General features: G+C 33.3%; 2 protein-coding genes across 2 annotated transcripts in view; both read right to left on the bottom strand.

Moving 5' to 3' along the window:
* Positions 1-16,188, bottom strand: part of LOC147069256 (retinal guanylyl cyclase 2) — a 141,271-nt gene extending 125,083 nt beyond the window's left edge. Inside the window, exons 1-3 of the mRNA XM_085951644.1 lie at positions 15,631-16,188; positions 6,454-6,550; positions 1,212-1,451 (exon numbers count right to left, since the gene is read on the bottom strand). Of these exons, the coding sequence (XP_085807770.1) occupies positions 1,212-1,451; positions 6,454-6,550; positions 15,631-16,175 (882 nt within the window). The 5' untranslated portion in view covers positions 16,176-16,188. The remainder of the gene's footprint in view (positions 1-1,211; positions 1,452-6,453; positions 6,551-15,630) is intronic.
* Positions 16,189-16,333: 145 nt separating this feature from the next.
* LOC147069255 (uncharacterized) overlaps positions 16,334-23,334 on the bottom strand; it is a 100,375-nt gene continuing 93,374 nt past the window's right edge. The window contains exons 4-5 of the mRNA XM_085951643.1: positions 16,481-17,215; positions 16,334-16,347 (exon numbers count right to left, since the gene is read on the bottom strand). Coding sequence (XP_085807769.1) covers positions 16,334-16,347; positions 16,481-17,215 — 749 coding nt within the window. The remainder of the gene's footprint in view (positions 16,348-16,480; positions 17,216-23,334) is intronic.

Below are 23,334 nucleotides of genomic sequence, written 5' to 3'. Positions count from 1 at the left end.
TGTATTGCGTGACATGGTAGATTCGGGACACAGTTGAATAATACACGGTGTTAGTATTTTATTGGTTTTATATTGTAGTAATAAAGATTGGATAAACACGGCACTAATAACGGATTATTACATTGATTTTATGCTGAGTTGGAAGTAGAGTTGGGTTTCGGGACTTTAGCGACGGGAATTCTCGAGAAATTTTCAAGATTTTCCATTCCGAATCTCGAGAATCTTTTCTCGGGATTCGGGATTTCTTTATTTTCAAATATTAATTAAAAAAACGATTTTCTATATGAAAAAAGTGGACAGAAAACACAAAACGTTCAAAGATTGATCGAGGCATTTAACACAATAATTAAGCCAACATCGACTCAAAATGAGCGCAATTTTTGCAACATCAGGGAATTTTGTGTCTCAAAAGCGATTGACTGTCTGTGTTTTTTAAAATTCCATTTTAATAAGTAATGTTTTGAATTATTTTTGTTTTCCTACTTCTATTCTGTTTGTCTTCTTACATAAATATTTTTTTTGGATTTTTACAGGTTTTTTTACATTTTCCGATATCTTGAGGATTCTCGAGAACTCTTTTCTGGAAATCCCGAATCTCGAGATTGAGATTTTCTCGGGAAATACCCAACTCTAGTTGGAAGGTTTACATTATAATTTGAATTTAGGTTGAATGTGGAGTTGCGCGCGTATATTGACTACATTCTTGAAAGGCCAACATGCAACTGTTTTATCGACTGTAATTTCCTGTTCGTATTATCGTCTATGGTTATGCTATATAAATACGCATAGACAATAATACGTCAATTTTAGAGTTGAGTTAACCTCTACTCCTGTACCGGTGGTAGCAGTACACTCTATCATCATGCCTTGGACTGAGCCGATCTCACTGAGCGGCACAATCGATCGTAAAATCTCCAAATAAGCATATCTCACCGCGTAGTGTCGTGCACTGGTAACTCTGCACCTGTATTCTGTATCATTGTATTTCTTTATTCGGTAAAATAAACACTCTCCGCAATTCATCAGACCAATCTAAATCCGGTGTTTTCATCATCAATACCTGTCACTCCAGAGTGGTTTTCATCCCTCTATAATGAATTATCGAAAGAGTAAATGCGCCTTTACGTATTATTATGGCGTCTGACATAATGTGGTTCAATATTATATGCCATCTGAAGTACCTACATATATGTGATAAAAATACTACTCACATTGTATCTTATCCGATGGTCCACGATGTAATTATTTCTTGCTAAGCTCCCATTTGATGAAGTTCCTCGGGCGGCACCAACCACTGCAGTAGATCCTGAACCAGCAGTCGCTCCTGCGACGGCCCTGGGCGACCCTGAAGATCCTTTCAGTAAGTCTGGTTTGTCCACAACCTCTGGTCCCCCGAATTCTTGGAGCTGCTGAAGCCAGCAGCACAGCATTGCTTCGATGCCTTCATCCACCTGAAAGGAAATATTCGATACATATTATTTACTTCTGTTTTCATATTTTCAGAATAATGTTGAGTTATTAAAATCTTGAATGTGATGACTGAGTCAAAATATTTATTTTTAATACTTTCTGTTTATTTATTTGCTTATTGGATAGCATAATTTAGTAAAACATAAAAATTGTATATTTCTTTATTTTTTTTAATTTCAGTCAATTCTTAGTGGAAAGACATTGTATTACTAGCATACAATATAATAATAAAATGATTGATAAAATGGAAATGATAAAATGATGAACGTTTTTCTAAAATATTTTCAGGAACGGTTTTGCACTGATATCATTTGACAAAGTCCCATTAAAATAAGAGAAACCGGTCCTGATACCATTTAAAATATGAAGGGACTAAATTTTAAACCCTGTTTAATAATATATAAGTATTAAGGTTATATACAGTGTTTTCAAACTGTAATTCACAAAAATATGACAAACCGGGTAAAAAATAAGCTAGATAGCAGAAAAATGCTAGATTTTCTCAAAATTTAAAAAGTATCCAGAACATAGCATTTCAAAAAAATATGTAATAAAAATTCTGGGGTTGAGAAGCTGTTAGCGGTAAGTACTTATATTTTCTCCTGAAAGAATTCACTTACAAATATGCAATTTGATTTGTTCCGAATTAGGTACATTATAAAAAGAATTCGCGAATTAAGCGATTTGATAAAAAAATATTGCAGGCAAGGCCTGAACAAAAACGATGCATGAGTGCGAGTGAGAAAGTATTCGGCACCCTTACAATCTCTGCGACATGCGCTAGAGTAAGATAAAAGGTCTACATTTATGTGTGAACTAGTTTCCAAAAGTATCGCTGGAAAATCATGGCGAAATGCTTCACATAGCGTCGATAACCTGCGAGCTCGTGTTGCTAAAATTGCTATTTTTTGTGCTAAAAATAAAGTCAGTGTTAAATATTTTTAGTTAATTAGGTAGAAAAGATGGTTTTGTGTGTTGTCTTAAAATGTGGTAGCCGTACTGATAAGCAAAAAGATGGTATTACGTTTCATAGGTCAGTTGATACGTGTTCGTGATAATTTATTTGTATATTATTATATATTTTAATATCAGTGACCTAGTGTTTCTTTAAAATAACTTAAATTATGGATATCTTTATCTAATTGTTGCATTTTGACCGCTTAAAAATACTATATAACGTGAAAAAATAGAAAATTATATTTTAATTCTGAGCGTCTAGTGCGAGCACTTTGGGCGAGCATTAACGAAATGGTCTATGGTCTTGAACATTTGTAGACGAATGCGTTCGCTCACCCACAAACCAAACGCAAGGCACGCGGCTTCATTTAGCAATGCAACGGGTGGCGTCTAGATGTATCTTTAGTCTATGATTGCAGGCTTGCATCTGAACCAAAGGCCACTTTGTCTGGATGACGAGAAATGTGACTATGCTGGCGTACGTGTTAAAACATGATTTGATGAAGGGTACATAAATGATATAGTTTACATTGTAAGTTCAACCTAATGCTATGTAGGTATTACTTAAATAAATTAGGCATGTTTCAGATTCACGATGAGCAGCCACATACTTATTAATAATTTTCAAGTAGAATTACGTATCCTTTTTTATCTTACTCAGGATGTACCTCTACGAAAGAACATAATAAAAATTAAACTGTGGATACTATAATACATGGTGCAAAGTTACACCGTTGAAGGACACCGTACTATAAAATTATATTATGCCTTTTTTTAGAAAATATAATAAACGTTTAATGAATATCGCTGAAGTAAACAAAGAGCTTACTAAGTAGTAATTCGATTGTGTGAACAATGTATACAAAGAAATTACACAAACTTAAATGATTTTAACTAAATAATTAACTAACATTAATTTGAAAACGATTCATGACGTCGTGGATTCTGCTGACACTGCTTGGTTCTCACGGAACCATTGATAGCCACTTACTTTTAAAGATAAATCATAAATTTATGCAGCAAGTCCTCTCTACCCTGTAGAAGCAGAGTGACTTATCGCATTACACTTGTAATATTACGATCATATCGACTACAATATAATCAAAATTGATCGACTTACTTCATTGTGCTATTAAAGTTTTTTATTTGGTTGGCAACATTTTCGTACTGAATGCTTGAAACTACGGACACTAGTGGATTAAAACGGTACTTCAGTGAAACGGCAAATAATTTTCAACTATAGGTGCGACGAAATTTCTGACTGGCTGGCAATCGGAGAGCGAAAGTCAAGCTATGAACACGTCAATTTATTTTGTGATGGCAACGGGGGAATTAATTATTAAATCGTGTAAAGACGATTAAAAAACATTACCCATTTACTTGAAAAAGAAAACATGTCAATGAATATATTATTATTATTAGTAATAGAACAATAAAGATAACATTAAATGGACGCATGTTGACTTTTTATGACAAATTATGTTTTGTTCTGCACGCGTCATTTGCACAATCTTCGCGTCGCGTAGTCACGATCATTTTAGACCGTGCCCCAGGTGAAGTATAGTCTTAAAGATAATTTATAATATAAAAAAGTTTGCTCTGGTAACCCAAAAAAAAAATGATTTTAGACCTCTTGACTTCGGCTCTCTTGAAATGCTCTTTGTCTCCGAGGTGGTTACATGTACCAGTTGAGAGATTCCACTGTTCATGCAGACGTTTTTCCTACAAATAAACGTGTTTATTATAAATTCATTATAATGTATAGCTTTACGAACAAGTAGTTTGTGATATTATTAACACGTATTAAAAATATAAAAGCACTCTTTGAAGTAATTCGACTATATCGGAAAATTTATGTGCACGTATTTTACAACAAATGGGATGAAAGTAATGCGAATCCTTTATCGGTAGCGTATCAAAAATAAATATACAATATATTATTTTGTATATAATATATTGTACTATTATTATTGTATATACCTCAGTGGCGAAGAGTAGAGATAGGCTATTGGGATCTGACATAAATAGTACTTACATAAATACTTTGTTAGTCATGCATATTTATTTTCATTGAATTTAGAATACAAATTGTAGATGGTGCCGGTTAGTTTTTAAAACTCGCCGCCTATCTCTTCGCCACTAATAAGTATAGGTAGATACCCAAATTTAATACTTATATGGGTGTCCGTGGCGATGGGTGGAGGTAGGCTTTTAAGATCCGATATAAATAGTCAACAATAAACTTTGTCAGTCATACGTATTTGTTTTCATTGAACTAAGTCTACAATTTATACACGGTGTTGGTTAGTTTTTAAAAATAAATTAAGCCCTGCCTAAGCCAAACCATAATAGTTTTGGTATATTTTGAGCGATGTGACAAAATTGTAGGTACATACTTTTTCATTCATCTTATTTGTTTTCGTTTGATTAAGAATACATATTACACAAATATATTGTAGGTATTTTTTTAAATTCATTAAGCCCTGCCTAAACCAAACTATAATAGATAAAAAGATATTATTCTATCTATACAATATTCAAAGCTATGTATGATTTAATTGCATAATTTAAGATATTTTATAGATAGATGAGTATTTTTTAACTATTATCTATTATGGCTTGATTTTCTCAGGGTTTAATTGAATTTTATAAACTAACCAACCGCATCTGTAAAGTGTAGTCTTGTTTCAATGAAAACAAAAACGTATGGCTGACAAAGTTTAGTGTGTACAATTTTTAGCGGATCTTAACAGCCTACCTCCACCCTTCACCACTGCCGCACATTCAGTATCCGTCGCAAATATCCACATAATAGATAATAAATAGAATTCCGATAGGCTATATTCAATACGCTACATTTTGATGCAGGGTCAGATGCAATGTGTGTATACTATGGATATACTATGAAAATAAAACACCACTATTAAATGAGCGTCAATGCATAAACCGAGAGCAGTTGTTAGTATTCGACGTATGACGTATTCATAAGTTTATCACGGATTCTTCCTTACTCGAGATCGGTTACCTGCTACTCCTTACCCGTTACTAGGGATTGCAATACCGGTATTTCAAAAGTGGTATTCAATTATTAATCGATACCGAAATACCGGTTTCTAATTAAAAAAATAACGGTATTTTTGGTATTAAGAAATCATACACGTTTATGTTTTTCGAAAATAAATATAATGTCTTTTTTCATTACTTCCTACTGTAATATTGTATATTAAATTTAGCGTAGGTACAAGTTTTATACTTTAAAAACGCAAATATATTGAGTGAAATCAACAAAACTTTAATAACATTAAAATAAAATCCGTCCAATATACAATATATTTATAGAATTGTCGCGATGAATTAACATATTCGAAAAATAAATTATTCTTGGCAAATATTTCCAATTATTCTATAATTCTATTGGTCCAACGTTGATAGTAGTTACGTCCAACAAAAGTTGAATTTGAAAGAAATTTTTCTGTCCCCGGATTTATATGATCTATACATATTTATAAAGGTCAACATAATAAATATAGGTAGGTACTTTAGATTGAAATAAAACAGTTATGTTTATTGAAAGGTACTTATTTTTTTCTCTAATATGTTTTGCGAATACCGGTGTTCGATATGAAATACCGAATTTTTTTTTATTCGGTATTGCAATCCCTACCCATTAGGTATTTCAGGTCCCATTATTTCTGAGTTCCCTCCAAATATAATATGTTCTTCAAGCTCAGTACACGATTTTTTTGAGCCTTCGTAAAGTGGCATGATTCGCTACCATATAAATGGAAGTGTCAAATAGGCTATTTGGATTTCACCGAATATAGTCTTTGACACTTCACATCTAGATGAATGTTGCTTCAGTCATTTCCATTCGGATAGCGAGCTATCTTTAAAAATGGTCAGGTATTTCAAACTGTCGACACTCTCAAATATTTTTCCCACTGCTAATCGTTGGGAAATCTGGATCACGACAGATGCTGATGGTAACTGAATTATATAGATATAAAGTTAATGATATTAACTTACTCTTCTGCTATCGGGCACTTGCGGAAAGACAAAATCTGTGGCCGTCAGAATGATTTTGTTGCTACCTTTCGACAGTCGTTTCTTCAGCAAAAAGTTCCTGAAAAACAAAATAAGAGTTAGCAAAAGTTAATGCAACTTTGTTTCGCGCAAAAACTTTGGAAATAACTTGAAAATAAAATAAATAAGACTGTCCGAGCTTTCCTCGAATAAAATATTCAATCAATACGTTTCAATGTTTTATATTATCACAGGCTGGAGACTGCGTACTATTTTCAACATGTTAACGGCCCACATGCGCCACGTAAGTCAAAATGGAGATTTATGGTATTTTCAGAGCATAATCCTGGACATTCCTTAAATACGTTGTAGATAATCTATTTATATAATTTTGAAGCCATGTTATCCTTCAAATTTATTTTAAACATTTATTTGATGACTGCATAAAGTATTTTTATTACATAAATAATATTCTTTTAAACGTCTCGATCTAATGTTTTAGAATAGACTCATATATTTTAAGCTGGAGGGGGGGGGGGCTTATGGGGGCCATGGCCATGATACCTAATTATCTATACTATAATTTCGAAAATATATTTGTTTGTACCGTCGTGTCGGTTTTTCTTTATACAAATCCACACGCGCAGTCGGATTTCGAAAAAATTTGGAGGGTAGACGGAGGCCAACGAGCCGGAGTGCGTGGTTAGGGTTTAGAATTTTAGATTTAATCCATTGCACCCCGGGGACAGTTTTACTGTTTTTGCGGAAAATGCTGCCACATACAGAGCCTTGAAACGTTGAATTCAATGCTGCAATCCCCATTTTTTATTAAAAATTTCGCTAGAATGTGTAAATTTAAAAATATTGGCGATTATTTCAGATCAATCGGAGGTCAAATGGCAAAGTTAGATGCAAATAATTATTGTGTTATTAGAATCGCTAATCGGCAGGGAGTCAACCGAGTCGGAGCGGCGCGAATGACGCAGTGCTGCCACATTAGATCGGAATGCTTCACTTACGGAAAAAATTGAATGTAGCGGCATCAAGAGTGGGGAGTAGTAAAAATCTATATATTTTCGCACCAAATGAAAAAGCCACAAATATTGTAAATCGAAAAGCCCTGGAATGATGGATTGGATATTTATATTTTGTATAGATATTTATATTATATAGAAAAGCCTTAAAATAATAAATTGAATATGTACTACTTTTTTAAATATTTAAATGCAATATTAAAATTAATATTAAACCATTCCACTCCCGGGCAGCGCCGGATGATACTGCTAGTAATGTATATTGGTAATAATATGTATGCCAAATTATATATCAGAAATTATTACATCTTATTCAAGTTGACTAAACCACTCAAAATACCTAACCAGGAAACTCACTACATCACCATCAAAAATAATTATATTATCATCATAGAAATATTATTTTTGGGACTATCACATTTTTTTGAGATAGGTGCGGTTTATTTATAATAAACATGTCGGTAAACCAAAAAACCACATTATTTATACTAGCTGCCCACGTATATATTAGAATATGGTTGAGGGAACATTTTTTGTTTTTCCATGCGTGAATATCCACACAACAAATAAACAATGTTCGCAGTCTTATATTTCGGGTAAAATTTCGTGTTTTCATGCGTATTTTTTGTTATTTTCTACGAAAATCTACGTATGCGGTAGTTTTTTACTTGAGGTGTAAATGTAAAAAAAAAAGATTAAGGGATGATCTACCTACACATCAATGTCGTGTGGTGTCATTTGAGATTGGGCATTCTTTTAAAAAGCATTATAATTATCGTCACTGTTCTGACAGAAGACACTAATTCGAAAAAATTACATATTGAGATAGTTATACCAAAATGTTCCTTATTTCAAACTTTACCATCTGGAAACCTTTTTAATAAATAAATAGTCTTTATTTTAAAGTCATTCTTTTTACGATTACTTAATAAACTCACATGATAGACCATTTCAAACATTTTAACAACTTCAAAGTCAAATTACTCAAAACTAGTATTATCCAGTTAGTGTGTTCTGCCAGAACAGAGATGATATGATGTAGAGCAGGGTTTACCAAAGGGTTCTGCAATGGAACACTTTGGAAACTCGGAAATTTTAACGGCACACTTATTTCATTTTGTGGGTTATTTATAGCGCAGCTAACCATTCTGCCAACTTTGGCCAATTTCGGAAACTGTCGTTAAACTGACAAGACTTGTCAGCCGGTCAGTTACAAACAATATATCCCATCTTTTTCATGAGCACGGTGTGAGTACCTAGATCATGGCCCCCACATCCCGAAGCGGGCTTTCTACTTATCGCTATGGTTAAAGGAAAGGCAATGTGACAACTACAGTTGCATATTCCAAATGGTGTTTGAGGTAAAGTTAAGGGTATTTTTAGCTTTTTTTGTATTTTTAATACACCCACTTTTATGTTGATATGCACAATAATGAACATGTCAAATATCGACAATAATCAAAAATTGTAAGCATGGTAAAACCATATACTATTAAATGTTAGTAAGCTTGAAGTGAAACAGCGCCGCAGGCGACATTTTTTTTACTGTTAGTGCATGTTTGTGATGTGTGTTTATCTCACTTGGCTGGTCGATCTCTCACCCCGAGCCCCCCCCCCCCCCTTGTGGGAGCCATGACCTATCTAGATACTTGACGTCATTAACATCAGTGGAGATTGATCATCACTCGCCTTTAAATATGAAGTAGATTCTTTAATTATTTTAGTTTTACTTATTTTATTTCTACCTAGTAGAAGATTTTTAAATGTATTGCAGTGTATAAAACTTTTCCAAATGGTCGCGGAACACCTATTCAGGTTCGGCGGGACACTAGTGTTCCGCGAAACATAGTTTGGGAAACCCTGCTGTAGAGGTTTACTCAACCTTACAACTGACGCATTATTGTCTATGCTCATTTATATAACATAGGTAATAATACGAAGAGTAAATCACAGTCAAATCAAGTCAAATTAGTTGCATTGCGGCTCTTCAACGGTACTGTCAAATTATGTGCGCAACTTCGCATAACGTTCAACTTAAAACCAAATTCCAAATAACAATGTAAACATATCAAAGCAGCATAAAACTAATGTGACAGTCCTGTATATTGCTGTGTGTATCCAAACTTATATTTACAATACAAAACCAATAAATGCCACCACTGTGTATTATTCCTCACTACCCGAAGTACCATATCACGCACGTTCAACGCAACCTTCCAGAATAGATATTAATAACATCGGGGCTACATCAGCATCCTAGATAAACTCCCGATAATGCTTATATTAAAATTAGAAGTGGCATCTTATGTCCGATATTCCAATTTTTATATTTTCCAATATACATAATTTTGAAAACACTCTGAGAAAATATATTATCACCAACAGAAAAAATCTTTTTGAAAAAAGTAAGACAGCAGGAATCGAACCTGCATCTCTCGGGTATAGAGACCTCCTAGACCACTATACTAAAGGCGCCATACTTAATTGCGACATATTTTAACTATTGACTCTTATAATACTCCCTGAAGCGCTTCCCAAATTGAGCTTAGGTTGGCTATAGACCAGGGGCGGGCAAACTTTTTGGATGGAGGGCCAAATTCAAGAATTCAAAATGAGCGGCGGGCCGCAAGTAAAATACCATTTTCAGATATACACTATTTATTATCACGAAAAATAAACATTACAAAAAAATTAATGAGATGAATGAAACTGTTGTACATTTTTTAACATTTTTTTAAATTCAGGTGTTAATTTTGTAGTTGATATTCTCAAAACTGCTTGTAAATGGGCATCGGAGATATTTGATCGTAAAGAATTTTTATTGAGGTTCATGATCGAAAATGTTTGTTCACATGTATAGGTTGATCCAAAAATAACGAACATTTTTCTTGCATAATCTTTAAGTTGGTCGAATTTGTCTGAATTAAGGGCATTGTAAAATTTGGAGATTTCTTCACGACGATGCAATTCTCTTAAATCAGTGTCACACTGCAGATCAATAATCTCAAGTTGTAGCTCTGTCGGTACACTATCAATATCCATTGAAAATGGATCGCGTACTATTGCTAAAAAAAATTTAATCTATGTCAATATATTTTTTTTAATTATAAAAAAGTTATTCGTAATCAGAAGTACAATTAATGATGGCGGGCCGCAAAAAAATACCCGGCGGGCCACATGCGGCCCGCGGGCCGCAGTTTGCCCTTCTCTGCTATAGACTTTTGTATTTTAAATCAAAGTAGATATTACTTTAATTACTAGCCGACGTCACGAAATACTCCAAGATATTTTTGTGTTGTAACTCACTTGAACTTGCTAATAATTTAATTAACTATTTTTTTTATTGAAGGAATAATTCACTTTCTTTTTTCAAAAAGAATTTTTTCTATTGGTTATAGTCATTGCCGACTCAAGTAGAAAGCCGATACATTCACAACGACTGGTCCAAGTTTTTCCGCCCCTCTCGTTGTTGTCTATGTATGAACTGTGATTGCCTGTCATTGTTCCATAGAGTGCTCATACTGACGCGTCTGTCGTGTTCACACAAGGAATGGTTTGATTTGAATAGATAAGTTACATGATAAATAATACACTAGCATTAACACACCAACAAAATGTTATGCATAAATAAATGTAAATATTTTTTGGAAATCGATATAACCACCGGTTTTTGTGTGAAGGACTAGTCTGACTTGTAACAGTTGATGAATAACAGGAATGTATATTATTTATAATTTATTAATATGATTTGAGATTTTTTTATAATTCAACTTGAAACGAGAAAGGGCGAATCAATATGTCAAGCAATCAGGGATCTGATTTAAAGTAGGGAGTAAAATTATGTTAACGCGCGTGTTTGAACATGTACCTAACCGAATTTTTTTTTAAACGGTACATGTTCAAGCACGCGCGTCAATATCATTTTACTCCCTACTTTAATTATAGTTTCTCAATTTATGGCTACGGCCGTATGTTGTAGTTTAACCACTGGGGAATGACAAAAGAAATGGCGTATTTCAAAAAAACACTACCTTATTCTTAGGTCAATAATTATTATAAAGCAATCATTATTCGTAGGATGTTTATCACATTTGAATGGACAAAGACATAGCTTATAATAAATATCTTTAGAATTATCTTCAAATGTGTTGTTAATCTTGCCGATTTTTTGAATAATAAAATGCCTAATTCTTGTCAAATTTGGGATCACAGAGATTATCAATATATTTTTTATCGTGAATATTTTACAAAAATTATCTCGTAATAAATTATGCTAATGGTTTCATAAATGCGTTTAAAAATTAATAAATGTAAAAAATCATAACACCACTGCACAGTTATGTACTGAAATATGACTTTATTCTAAAACATTAGAGCGAGAGGTTTAAAAAAATTCTATTTTATGTAATAAAAATACTTCATGCAGTCATCAAATGTTTAAAATAAATATAAAGGATAATAAGGCTTCAAAATATATAAATAGATTATCTACAATGCCTAAGGTATGTCCAGGATCATGTTTTTAAAATAGAACAAAAGCTCCATTTTGACCTACGCTGAGCATGTCCCCCCTTAAACTTTTCGCGCCTCCCTTTGCAACATTCCGCACCTCCCAGTTTGGAAATCGCTACTATATATTTTATTTTATTCATGTTTGATCCCAGATAAAGCCATTTCAATAAATTCGTAAAATTGCCCAATGTGACAGGGGCCTGTGATTTATCATAGAATTACGGTCAAAATGTCGGCGTCCCTAATCCAAAGATATAGACATTCGTTGACAAGTGACATATCACCATTGATGTGCGATGTAACCGACCTGACGAAGGGTACTCCCTTGAGGATGTCGCCAAAGTGACAGCGAGGGACACCGATATCACAATATCTATTCTATCGTCCAAGAGCTGTCGCTCACACTTTGTATGGAAGAAAGTGACATGATTCAATCTGGATATATTACGATGGAGTCATATTCTTCAAAAAGTGATGTACATTTTCCTAATAAAAAGATCATATTATTTTTAACTAACTATTTATTTTATTCAACTAATAATTCACAAGATTTTAAGAATGTACCATTCTAATTATTGAACACACATAATTTTGAAAACACTCTGAAAATATGGCCTCTAAGTATTAAAAATCTCTAATTTTCTACAAACACGTATCTCAATTTTTGTCAGTTTTGAGTTGTTTGATGTAATGAATTTAGAATTTGAATACGCTCATATTCCACTAACACGAATCTCAAAACATACTTTACAACATAATATATTTAAGCAATAACAAAAACTCGTATCACAATAAAAGACTTTTATAAATATTATAAACTCGTATTTTGAGTTACGTGTTTGTAAGTATACAGAATACTGAACTAAACAATACGTTAAAGTGCCCACCACCACCCGTCATATATGCACAACCGTGGATATGCACGGCCGCTTTCTATGACGCTTTAAACGTGTCTGAAAGAAGTGATTTTAAGTGCTCATTCCGTCCCGAGACGGAGCCGCACGGGACTGCTCTGAACAGATGATTGTACTGAAGCTCTTTCTTGTAAGTTAAGATACGTGTTTGCTGCAGTAATATTCACAGTAAAGTTGCAACGCATTCTCGTATCTCCGACAATATGACTGATCGGTCGAAAGTACAGTGCGATAAATTGAGGAAACATAACATTTTTTTCATGAAAATATATGTAACTATTCTAAATGGATATTTCATAGAAGAAAATTTTATTCCTAAATTAAAAACCGAGAGAATAAAGTTGTTATTTGCCTCTCCTGAAAAGTTGTATTTTTTGAGCTACGTGTTTGTAGAAAATTACAGACGATACGGCCTGCACAGAGTGGAGGTATGTATTAACAGATTTTGTTTTTACGAGAAATGGATGTCAGCCACTTGCTCAACCTATTAGGTCCATACTTTGACTCATACACAAATTAAAAAACAATATCTGTACTTGCCAGACCCAGGATTCGAACCTGAGATCCACGACGCTATAAACCGACACTTAAGCCGCGCGGCCATCGTGGGTAGTTAATTAAAATCATTAGCAAGTTCAACTAAGCTTAGTCTGACGTAAGACGTCGGTTAGTAATTAAAGTAATAAAAATACTTTATTTTAGAATACAAAAACCGATCGCCCACCACAACTCAATTTGGAGAGCGCTTATGAGTATTAAGGAGGCCAATAGTTAAAATTTGTCGCAATTACGCATGGCAGTCGTAGCATAGTGTTAATTAGGGATTCCATTCCCGTATCCCGAGCTATTTTCGATACCTATGGATTCCGGGATTGATTTTTTATCAATTGTTATGGAAAATAAAATAAAAACGAAAATATAACAGAAAAAATACTTTTTATTAAAATTTTATTGTTATTACAAATAACTACATTAGAAATAAACTGAGTTTGAATGAAGTTTGATTTATACCCATGTGTAAGTTGCCGATTCATTTTATTTTTTCACATAAATTCATAAAAATGAGAAAAATTGGAAAAAAACAATGCTTAGCACTATTAACAAAGTAATTCCACCATGATCTCATACGTTTTATGGCGGTTTCATATTTGGCTGACTAATTAAATTTATGAAGCGGAAAGGCCACAAGTAGACCATGATTTGCTTTACGATTTTAAATCTCGCTAACCCATTCATTGAGTCTTTACTATCAGAAACAGCAATCTCATATTAAATACACATTATTATTTATATTACAATATTATTTACTCCATTAAACTTATGTATTTCCAAGATTGAACGTATACAATATTAACAATAAATGTCTCAAATAGTATAAATTATACTTGATTTATTTTTGACCGATTGTATCAATGTTATTTGTAAATATAAAAATTTTATATTAACAACGGAAAAAAATGCCAATCCCGGGATTGTCAAATTGTAATCCCAAAATCCCGGGATCAGAATTTTGGCTCGGGATTGGATTCCCTAGTGGTAATGCACAGACGGGATACCCAAGAGTCGCAGATTTAAATATGTGGCTATATTTTCTCATGAGTATTTTTAAAAATTATGTTCATAAAGATCTTATTAAATACCTACATAATATTTTACTACTATTATGAAGTTTAAACTGCTGATGTATATTTTTTAAAATTTTAATTTATATTTAAACAATTTTTAATTAACCATTTCTTTAATTCAACGAATAATTTACAAGATTTGAGAATTTAACATTCTAATATTGAACATACATAACTTGAAATTTTCTCAGTTATATACTTACTTGAAAAAATTAGGTACAGTTCGGTTATGAGGAATACAGCGGAAAACACATTTTGAAAATACCCGATATACTGGATTTTTTGTTAGGTTAACCAAACCTAACCTAACCTAACCCATCCTAAAATAACCCAAACTAACAAATAATCCAGTATATCGCGTATTTTCAAAATGTGTTTGCCGCTGTATTCTTCATAACCGAACTGTACCAAAAAATATATTTAAAAAAAAATAAACGCCTGACGGGGTTTCAACCCGTACATCCACTGGTATTGCGCCAATATGTTTTAACCAATTAAGCTACAGGCCTCCTACTTAATTACGATACCTTCGACAATTTAAACTTGTAGGTCCATCATGAAATGCTTGTCAAATTGCTGGAGGCGCGTGTGAGTTGGCATTGGACGGAGGGAAATGGCGCGAGCTTGAGCTTGCCCTTCTATGCCCCAACGCTGGTGCGTGACAGGGTGAAAGTAGTAGTAGTAGTATATGTCGAAATACCTCTATGATGTCGGACTACAAAGTATCCATAGTTTAATATATTATTTATAAGATTGCTCATAGATGAAGTATCAATCTGGCACAGGGCTTATTACATGTTATGTTTAAAGACCTTTTCATGACCTTTTATTGTGCCCAGAGCGTATAATGATCAACCAATGTTTTCTATTAACCATCCGCTCTCGTACTACACTTAGTCTTAACCGAGCCCTTAACTAAAATAGGTGACGATAAGCACTTTGGTCCGTGTAGGGAATGTAAAAAAAATTAGGTGTCGTCGATATATTTTTCGAGATGATGAAACTTAAAAATTGAAAAATTTCATCGTTGTACATTTTCAGAGTCAAGGGAGAGGGAATATTACAAAAAAGTAATTAAATAAATAGTAAACTTACCTGATAATTAAGGCCAATCCAATGCAAAGGACACAAAACAGCATCGCAGCCACTACGATAATAATGATATGTGTAGAATTCATTTTGATTTGCGCCCTGATGCAGAAGTCTCCATCGCAAGAATCTTCCTCATAGCCGAGACCCTTCTCCGAGAACCATTCATCAAAATTAGGCTGTAGCTTCAAGATACTCAACAGAACATCTCCTTGTTGGAAAGTGGTTCCCGAATTGAGTCCAACATTTACAGAATTATTTTTAGAAGACTGGAGAACAATTAACGGTCTCCAATGTGAACTAAGCTCAGATTTTTCTTCTACACTCTTCACAGTTTCTTCTTTCCAGTCCAGAAACAAAAATTTAAAAACTTTCGACGTTTTGTTCACTTGGCTAGCAGCTGCTACCGTTTTTAAACCTTCCATAACATGCTCGAATAATACGTTTTTCGAAGATTTTTCCCCGAATATATCAGATACGACATTTTTAGAATCCATGCTTGTTAAAATTATAAATGATTTTTTCAACTCTGAACTCAAATTCTGAAACATTTCGTATCGGTTGTCGGACCAACTTCTCTTTTTCCTTGACAAGGTATCTAAAATTCTTTGGCGACTAGAATATCTTTCATTAAAGTCGTGCTTTAAAATATTGCTTTTATTATCATTAATTAAATTTAAATTCTCACTTTTAAGGACACTAAATAGTTTTACACTGCTATCACTGAAATTATTAAATTCATTTCTTAAAACGTCGTTTTCTTCAATATTAATATTACTTTTTTGATCATCCGTTTCGTTTGATCGAGAACGAAAAAAACTTCTATTATTTATTCTAAAATTCTTTCTAATGTCACTTGTTAAATTTTCAATATTAATCGGATTAAATCTGATTGTTTCTTCACTATAGTTTTTAACACTGCCTTTTAAATTTTTGGATATGTGTCCATTTTGTTTATCTTCAGTAGAAATATTGTTAAAAATAAATTTTGGAGCGGTATTTTTTTTAATGGCTCCCATGTTTGCATGTAATTCATTTTTACGACTATCGCTTATACTACCATTCCCTTTAGAAGCTTTCTCTTCAAAACTTTCACCACCGTTTGCGAAAATTACACGAGAAAGATTATTTTTATTCTCACGACTAGATAAAAACGTATTTCTTTTTACTTCTTTTGATACTGCCAAAGAACTATCATTTTGTAGTTTTCTTTTTTTATTTGCATTTAAATCAATAATTTTAACAACACCATCTTTTCCTAAACTAACTGTAACAATTCCCAAATCTTCTTCTATATCTCTTTTTTCATCTTCTTCTGACTCTTTACTATCATCGCTATCTTCATCAATATTCTTGTCACTTTCTCCATCTTCTTGGTCAATTAATCCATCATCATTCTGATAGCCGACTTTATCATTGATGTGGAGGGCTTTGAATGGATCGACTTCAGTTGGTAATATTCTTGGAGCGTAAGGAATAAACGTGGATACGTCTATAGCTAGTATGATTGTTTTAGATAGACCAAGAGTGTCTATTGTTTGCAAAATGGTTTCGCCTGTTGATGATCGTAGAGATGCGCAGAGGATGATTACTGGAACAAAAAAAAACATATATATTTAATACATTCTCGAAGAGTTATTCAAATACACAAATTACCTATATTATGTTGTTAGAATTACAATATAATAAAATAAACAAAATAGTGGTAGTACTTCCAACAAACTGTTTAAGAATCAGCTTTAGTAGGTTATAATAATTATTACCTCGATTTAAAAATAGGAATTCGCATTATCAGACCTTATTTTTTTAAAAATCAAGTCAGAGCTCAAGTTACAGTTAATGGAGATCATTACCGGACCGTGTTTTCAACAGGATGGTGCAACGTGCTAAATGGTATCGTCTTAATGACATAAAAATTGCCGATAAGTTAATTTGTAGAAATTGACAAGGTCGCGCGACTTAAGGCTGAGGTTCGGTCTAAAACGATTGTGACTATGCAACGCACATATTGTGCAAATGACGCGTGCCGAACGAAATATAATTTGTCATAAAAATCCAACATGCATCCATTTAATGTTCTTTTTATTGTTCTATTAGTAACAATAATAATGTATTCATTGACATGTTTTCTTTTTCAAGTAAATGGGTAACGTTTTTTAGTCATCTTTACACGATGTAAGAATTAATACCCCCGTCGCCATCACAAATTGACGTGTTCACAGCTCGACTTTCGCTCTTCGATTGCCAGCGAGTCCAAAACTTCGTCGCACCTATAGTTGAAAATTATTTGCAGTTTCACTGAAGTATGCTCTTAACACCTCTGAATTATTTCTTGTGAAGCTACGTGAAGTCACTGGCGTATGGTGATAAGCCAGCAACATTTACACCTTAGAGCAACTACAGTACTCGGAAAAGTTGCCCAAATTAGAGGTCCAGAATGCGCTTCGTCAAGTACAGTCACGATGGCTAAATGAATAATGCCATAATAAATAAATAAACGTTAATTTTGTTGTGAATATTTCAAGTTTTATTGGGCCTAAAAAACACTTTTACTTGGTTTTAGTAAAAAAAAAAATTTGATGGTCAATAAATTGTATGTTAAAGCAAAGTTGAACATTCCGTTTCCTGTTGAGTCATTTAAAATAATATAATTATATTTATGGAAATGGAAATGGAAAAAAGAAGATGTTTCAATGAATCCATATTTGAAAATTCAAAATTCAACCACGGGAAATAAAAGAAATCAATTAATACTTGTACGTACACTATATTATTATCCACGTTATTTGCGTTTGAATATCTTTTATCACTGCAGGTAGATAACTATTAATAAAAAAATCTCAGAGATAAATGTGTGATAAATTAAATTCTTCCTCCAGCGGGTAGTTAAGTGATTGTGTAAGTACCTGCGTAACACCTGTACACTGAAACGATTCCCTCGGGAAATTCCCTAATTTTCAAAGACTTACACTAGGATTTAGGAATTGTGCAACCACAAACGTAAGGAAATATAAAGGTGCCTGGTCTGCCACCATTAGAATCTATTTAGTCCATTGTGAAAATATATTTTACCCTACATAATTTATTTCAAGTAATATATTATAACCAATATAAAAAATCTTTTTGAAAGAAGTAAGACATCTTAAAAGTAAATCTTGTGAACTATTTGTTGAATAAAAAAAATAGTTAATCAAAAATTATCAGAAAGTTCAAGTAAGTTACAACAAAAAAACTTGGAGTGATCCGTGACGTCGGTTAGTAATTAAAGTAATACCTACTTTGATTTACAATACAATAGTCGATCGCCAATGTAGCTCAATTTAGAAAGCCCTTCAGTGAGTCTTAGTGAAAAATTGTCGTAATTAAGTAAGTATGATTCCTTTAGCATCGTGGTCAATGTGCGTGGGCGCGATACCCGAAAGATGCTGATTCGATTAGATTTTTTCTATCGGTTATAATATATTTTCAAAGAAGTGTTTTCAAAATTATGTATGTTCAATAATTAGAATGCTACATTCTTAAAACTTGTGAATTATTCGTTGAATAAAAACAATGTTTATTAAAAATATAGTTATTATTTATTGAAGACTGGACATACACAAGATTTAAAAATATAGTAATGTATAGAATTTTTATTTGAAAATACAGAATTTAAAAAAACGTCAGAAACATAATATGTCGAAAAAAATCGTGTATGACAAACAATTACAAACAACAACACATATGTGAACAAGTAATGTAGATTCCCTACCCACAATTATTGGCACGTTTTTAAGCAATAGGGCAATCCTCTATTCAATAATATATCCAATTCATGATAAACCATTTCTTTTATTCAACGAATAATTCACACATTTTTGAGAATGTAACATTCCATATATTGAATATACATGACTTGAAAACACCTCAGATATAAACCCACTAGAAAAAAAATCATAATTTAAAAAAAAAACGAAAGTCGACGGGATTTGAACCCGTATAACCATTGGTGTTGCGCCAATATATGCATTAACCAATTATGCTACAAGCCTCCTATCTAAATATGACAATTTAAACTAGTTGGTCATATGATGAAATGCTTATCAAATTGCGTTATTATTGAATTTATATTTGTTTTGACAACAATGTTTTATTTTCTTAATTAAAATATAAATAAATAAAATTAACAATTTAGGGTGTCAGCAGTAGGATAAAAATCCTTGCAACTATGTCTTCCTAATCACGCACAGAAAAGCAGACTCACGGCAGAATGGACCAGAGCCAGACTAATTCGTCTGGGAGAGCAAATAATTACTTACATCATTTACGGGTTAAGCATTTTAGTAAGTAGGTACGCTTCGCGTAGACAAACTGTGGAGATCTCTATGTCTATTCTGTGTCTATTCGATTCAAGGTTTCGTGTGGGTGGATTTGAAAATAAAAGATTAAGAACTCTCTTGGGTAATTATTCTGATCAATTAAAATAGACAAGGGTTAAACGAATTTAATTTTTTACTCAACAAGTAAATTTAATATTGTAACATTCTTTTATTGAACACAGGTACATAATTTCAAAATATTTCAGAGAAAATATTATGCTGGTAAGTCAATAATTGAGGTATTTAGAGTTAATAACGAATCATGTGTCTATATATGAGTAGCTTGATATTAAAGTAGGCCGAACGCCATTTACAAAATTTTACAGGAGACTCACAAAATGACGCGTGAAAAGTGACCATTTTTCATATAACTGAGGTAAGGGATGGAGTGAAATGGGGTAGGTAGGTTCCAATGAGTGGATTTGTGCGTGATAAAGTAGTCCCAGTTTATTTCCTTTAACCATCAAAAAGATACAATCGTTAATACAGAGTCGTACAATGATAGTAATGAATTTTACAATTAATAATTATGTAGAGGTGTTGCGAGAAAAGTTACCAATCGTGAGATCGCGAATGCGACTGTAGGTTAGAACGGCGTTAGTACTTGTGTTATTTTAATCATCCACCCCCTTGGTTTTTATAGTGAATTGAGACAAAGGAAACGTTGCTATCAACTTATGAAATCCTGCTTATTAAGTTTATGTGCAATGCATGATTCTTTCGTAAAAGATAGACAATTGATTTTAAGTTGAACAATAATTATGCAGTTTCAATAATTGGGCAAGATTGATTTTCATACAAACAACTTTTGTGAATTTTTACATAGCATTATTTCTTAATTTGCGATATTATTGATTCATTAAATTATTATATTATTTTGCTAAATTAGCTTTCTGTTGAATTTTGATTGACTCGCATAAATCGCTTGTATTGTAATTTTAACAATATTATGTTGCCAGATATATTTTAGTTTTAAATTAATGGTTTCCTGCCAAGTCATGCTGGATGGTAGGGTATTAAAACACACTTAAGATGCTAACTTAAAGGTACACTCTGTCTGAAGATCCGTGTAGCACCCACATAACATACCAACTTTAAACTCAAAAATCTCTATGAAATCTACCGTTTTTGATACTTTTGGCGGATTTTTTGAAAAGAGAACCACTTGCACTACAATAGGTCATCTGATATATAAAAAATGTACATAAAGTACAAAGAAATTAGCATTAGGTATGACTGATTTTAGAGGACATGTCAAATTTCAAATTGCAATCATTCCATAAGATGATTTCGAGACTTACCAACTTTTGGCAGTGACCCCACGAATAATAGCTATGTGTACTTTGCGGCTAACATATACCTAAAAATCATTAAATCATCATAACTGGCCTAACAACCCAGAGCTCCATCCGTCTCCCACTATCCACCAAGACGTTGAACACGCTGTCTGGGATTGCCCGCTTATGAATTCTGAGCGAGCGGAGCTGTTTGCTAGGGTCCGTCCACAAACGAGCCCAATTGACCACGCAGGCTTGATATCAACCAAGGCCTACTTTGAAGCATTTAAAAAATTTGCAGCATCGTATGGAGATGGGTTAACCCCGATTCCTCCGTAAAATCATCATCGCATTCTAATATTCACATTCAGATGAAAATTAATGCCACCGAGACTAGCTGAACCAGTACAGCCCTTTTTCTCCCTCTCTAAATAATTCTTTAATTATTAAGCACCACGATGCATGATTATTACTTCAGTCCTATGTGGCTCCGTATCTGGATAGCAGAGTGAGTACGTTAAATCTTTTCTTACAGACACGTTTTAAGCATCACGGAAGGCGGCCCTGCATATCCACGGCTGTGCACACATGACGGGTGGAGATGGGGATCCTAAAACCATATCTCCCTATCCTGCACCAGTGTCTTCTAAGTGACACCATCCAATCATCGGAGTCTAGGCCTGCTAATCGACCTCTGACCATCCGGTCTGGTATCCAGGATTCCCCAAGGCGACTGAGAACTGTCCATTTTTGCTACATGGCCCGCCCGTCGAAACCAATCAACTTAAACGAATGCGGAGATACGTTATTCTTGAAAGAGTTTGTAGAGCTTCAGATTATGCCAAATACGCCATTCATCTCCTGTAGTGTGGGTCCTAGCACCCTCCTCTTGAATATGTTGAGCGTACACTCATTTGCCTTGGTGAGAGTCCAACACTTCAATCCGGAGGCTAGTATTAGTCGGATCAGCGTTTTGTACATCTGAATTTTTGTACGACGGGAGAGGATCTAAATATATTATACATTATTATTAATCAAACAATAGCCGAAATAGCGTAATTGGCAGCGTACATGCCTGCTACTTGAAAGGTCTCAGGTTTAATTTAGATCGCTGCTAATTATTTTTTCATGACGCTTTTTCGTTAAACATATCAATGGCATTCACTTTGCCGGCAACATTTTATGTATCGCACGTAAAACAGCTTTCATTTAAAAATCCAGTGACTACTGTCATTTAACACGTACTTGCCTCAAATCTACATATTTATTCGCATTTTTAGAAGATTTTCGCAGATCTGTTGTAAATCCATGATCGCAAATTGGAAAAATATTCGTTCCTTTAAATAAAATTCTGTCGATTCGTTTAACCTTATCACTGCCAGCCAATTTTTACTAGGTAGATACTTGTAGGCCAGCTATTTTCGAAATAAAATAAATCCTAAAAAAAATATAAAATAAGAACGGAATGACACATATTTGTGAAAACTTTGCAACACAACATGTTTATCGAGTTTATCGTGAATATTTTCACACTAAAATGATAAATATTGTTTATAAAATATACACAGAATGTTTATTCAGAAGTTATGACGTTTACAAGAACCCGCGAATATATTCGTCCGTGGCCTGACGCGACATACATGCTTTGGCGAGTTAATTCGTCCGTGGCACGGATCAGGTTAAACATTTTTTTTCAGAGCATAGATTAAGATTAAATTATTACAGGGTGTTATGTACGATTTATTATTGTGAAATATTTGTTCTTCTCTATATCCACCCTTAGATTTCTTTTAGGGGTATGCTTACGAAGTATATTATTAATAATATTATTAGTAAATAACTGTGCCTCATAAAAGCAAAATATTACCTCACCATATGCCGATATTAATAAATTCTTATTATGAGTATTAGAGGGAGTAGCTACTGCATAATTGGTTCGTTCGCAAGAACAGTTCGCAAATTTTCTTTAATAATATTTATCAGATACTCGCAAACGAGCAGAAAGATTCATTTTTCATTAGCTTTATTAGCCTTTGTCATTTGAGACGGAGAACCAAAAAATACTTTCCTACACT

This window comes from Rhyacophila brunnea, unplaced genomic scaffold, assembly GCF_057557595.1.
Source record: "Rhyacophila brunnea isolate RB1 unplaced genomic scaffold, BYU_Rbru_1.0 scaffold_24, whole genome shotgun sequence".
NCBI classification, from domain to species: domain Eukaryota; kingdom Metazoa; phylum Arthropoda; class Insecta; order Trichoptera; family Rhyacophilidae; genus Rhyacophila; species Rhyacophila brunnea.
This window is presented reverse-complemented; position numbering and strand designations above follow the sequence as displayed.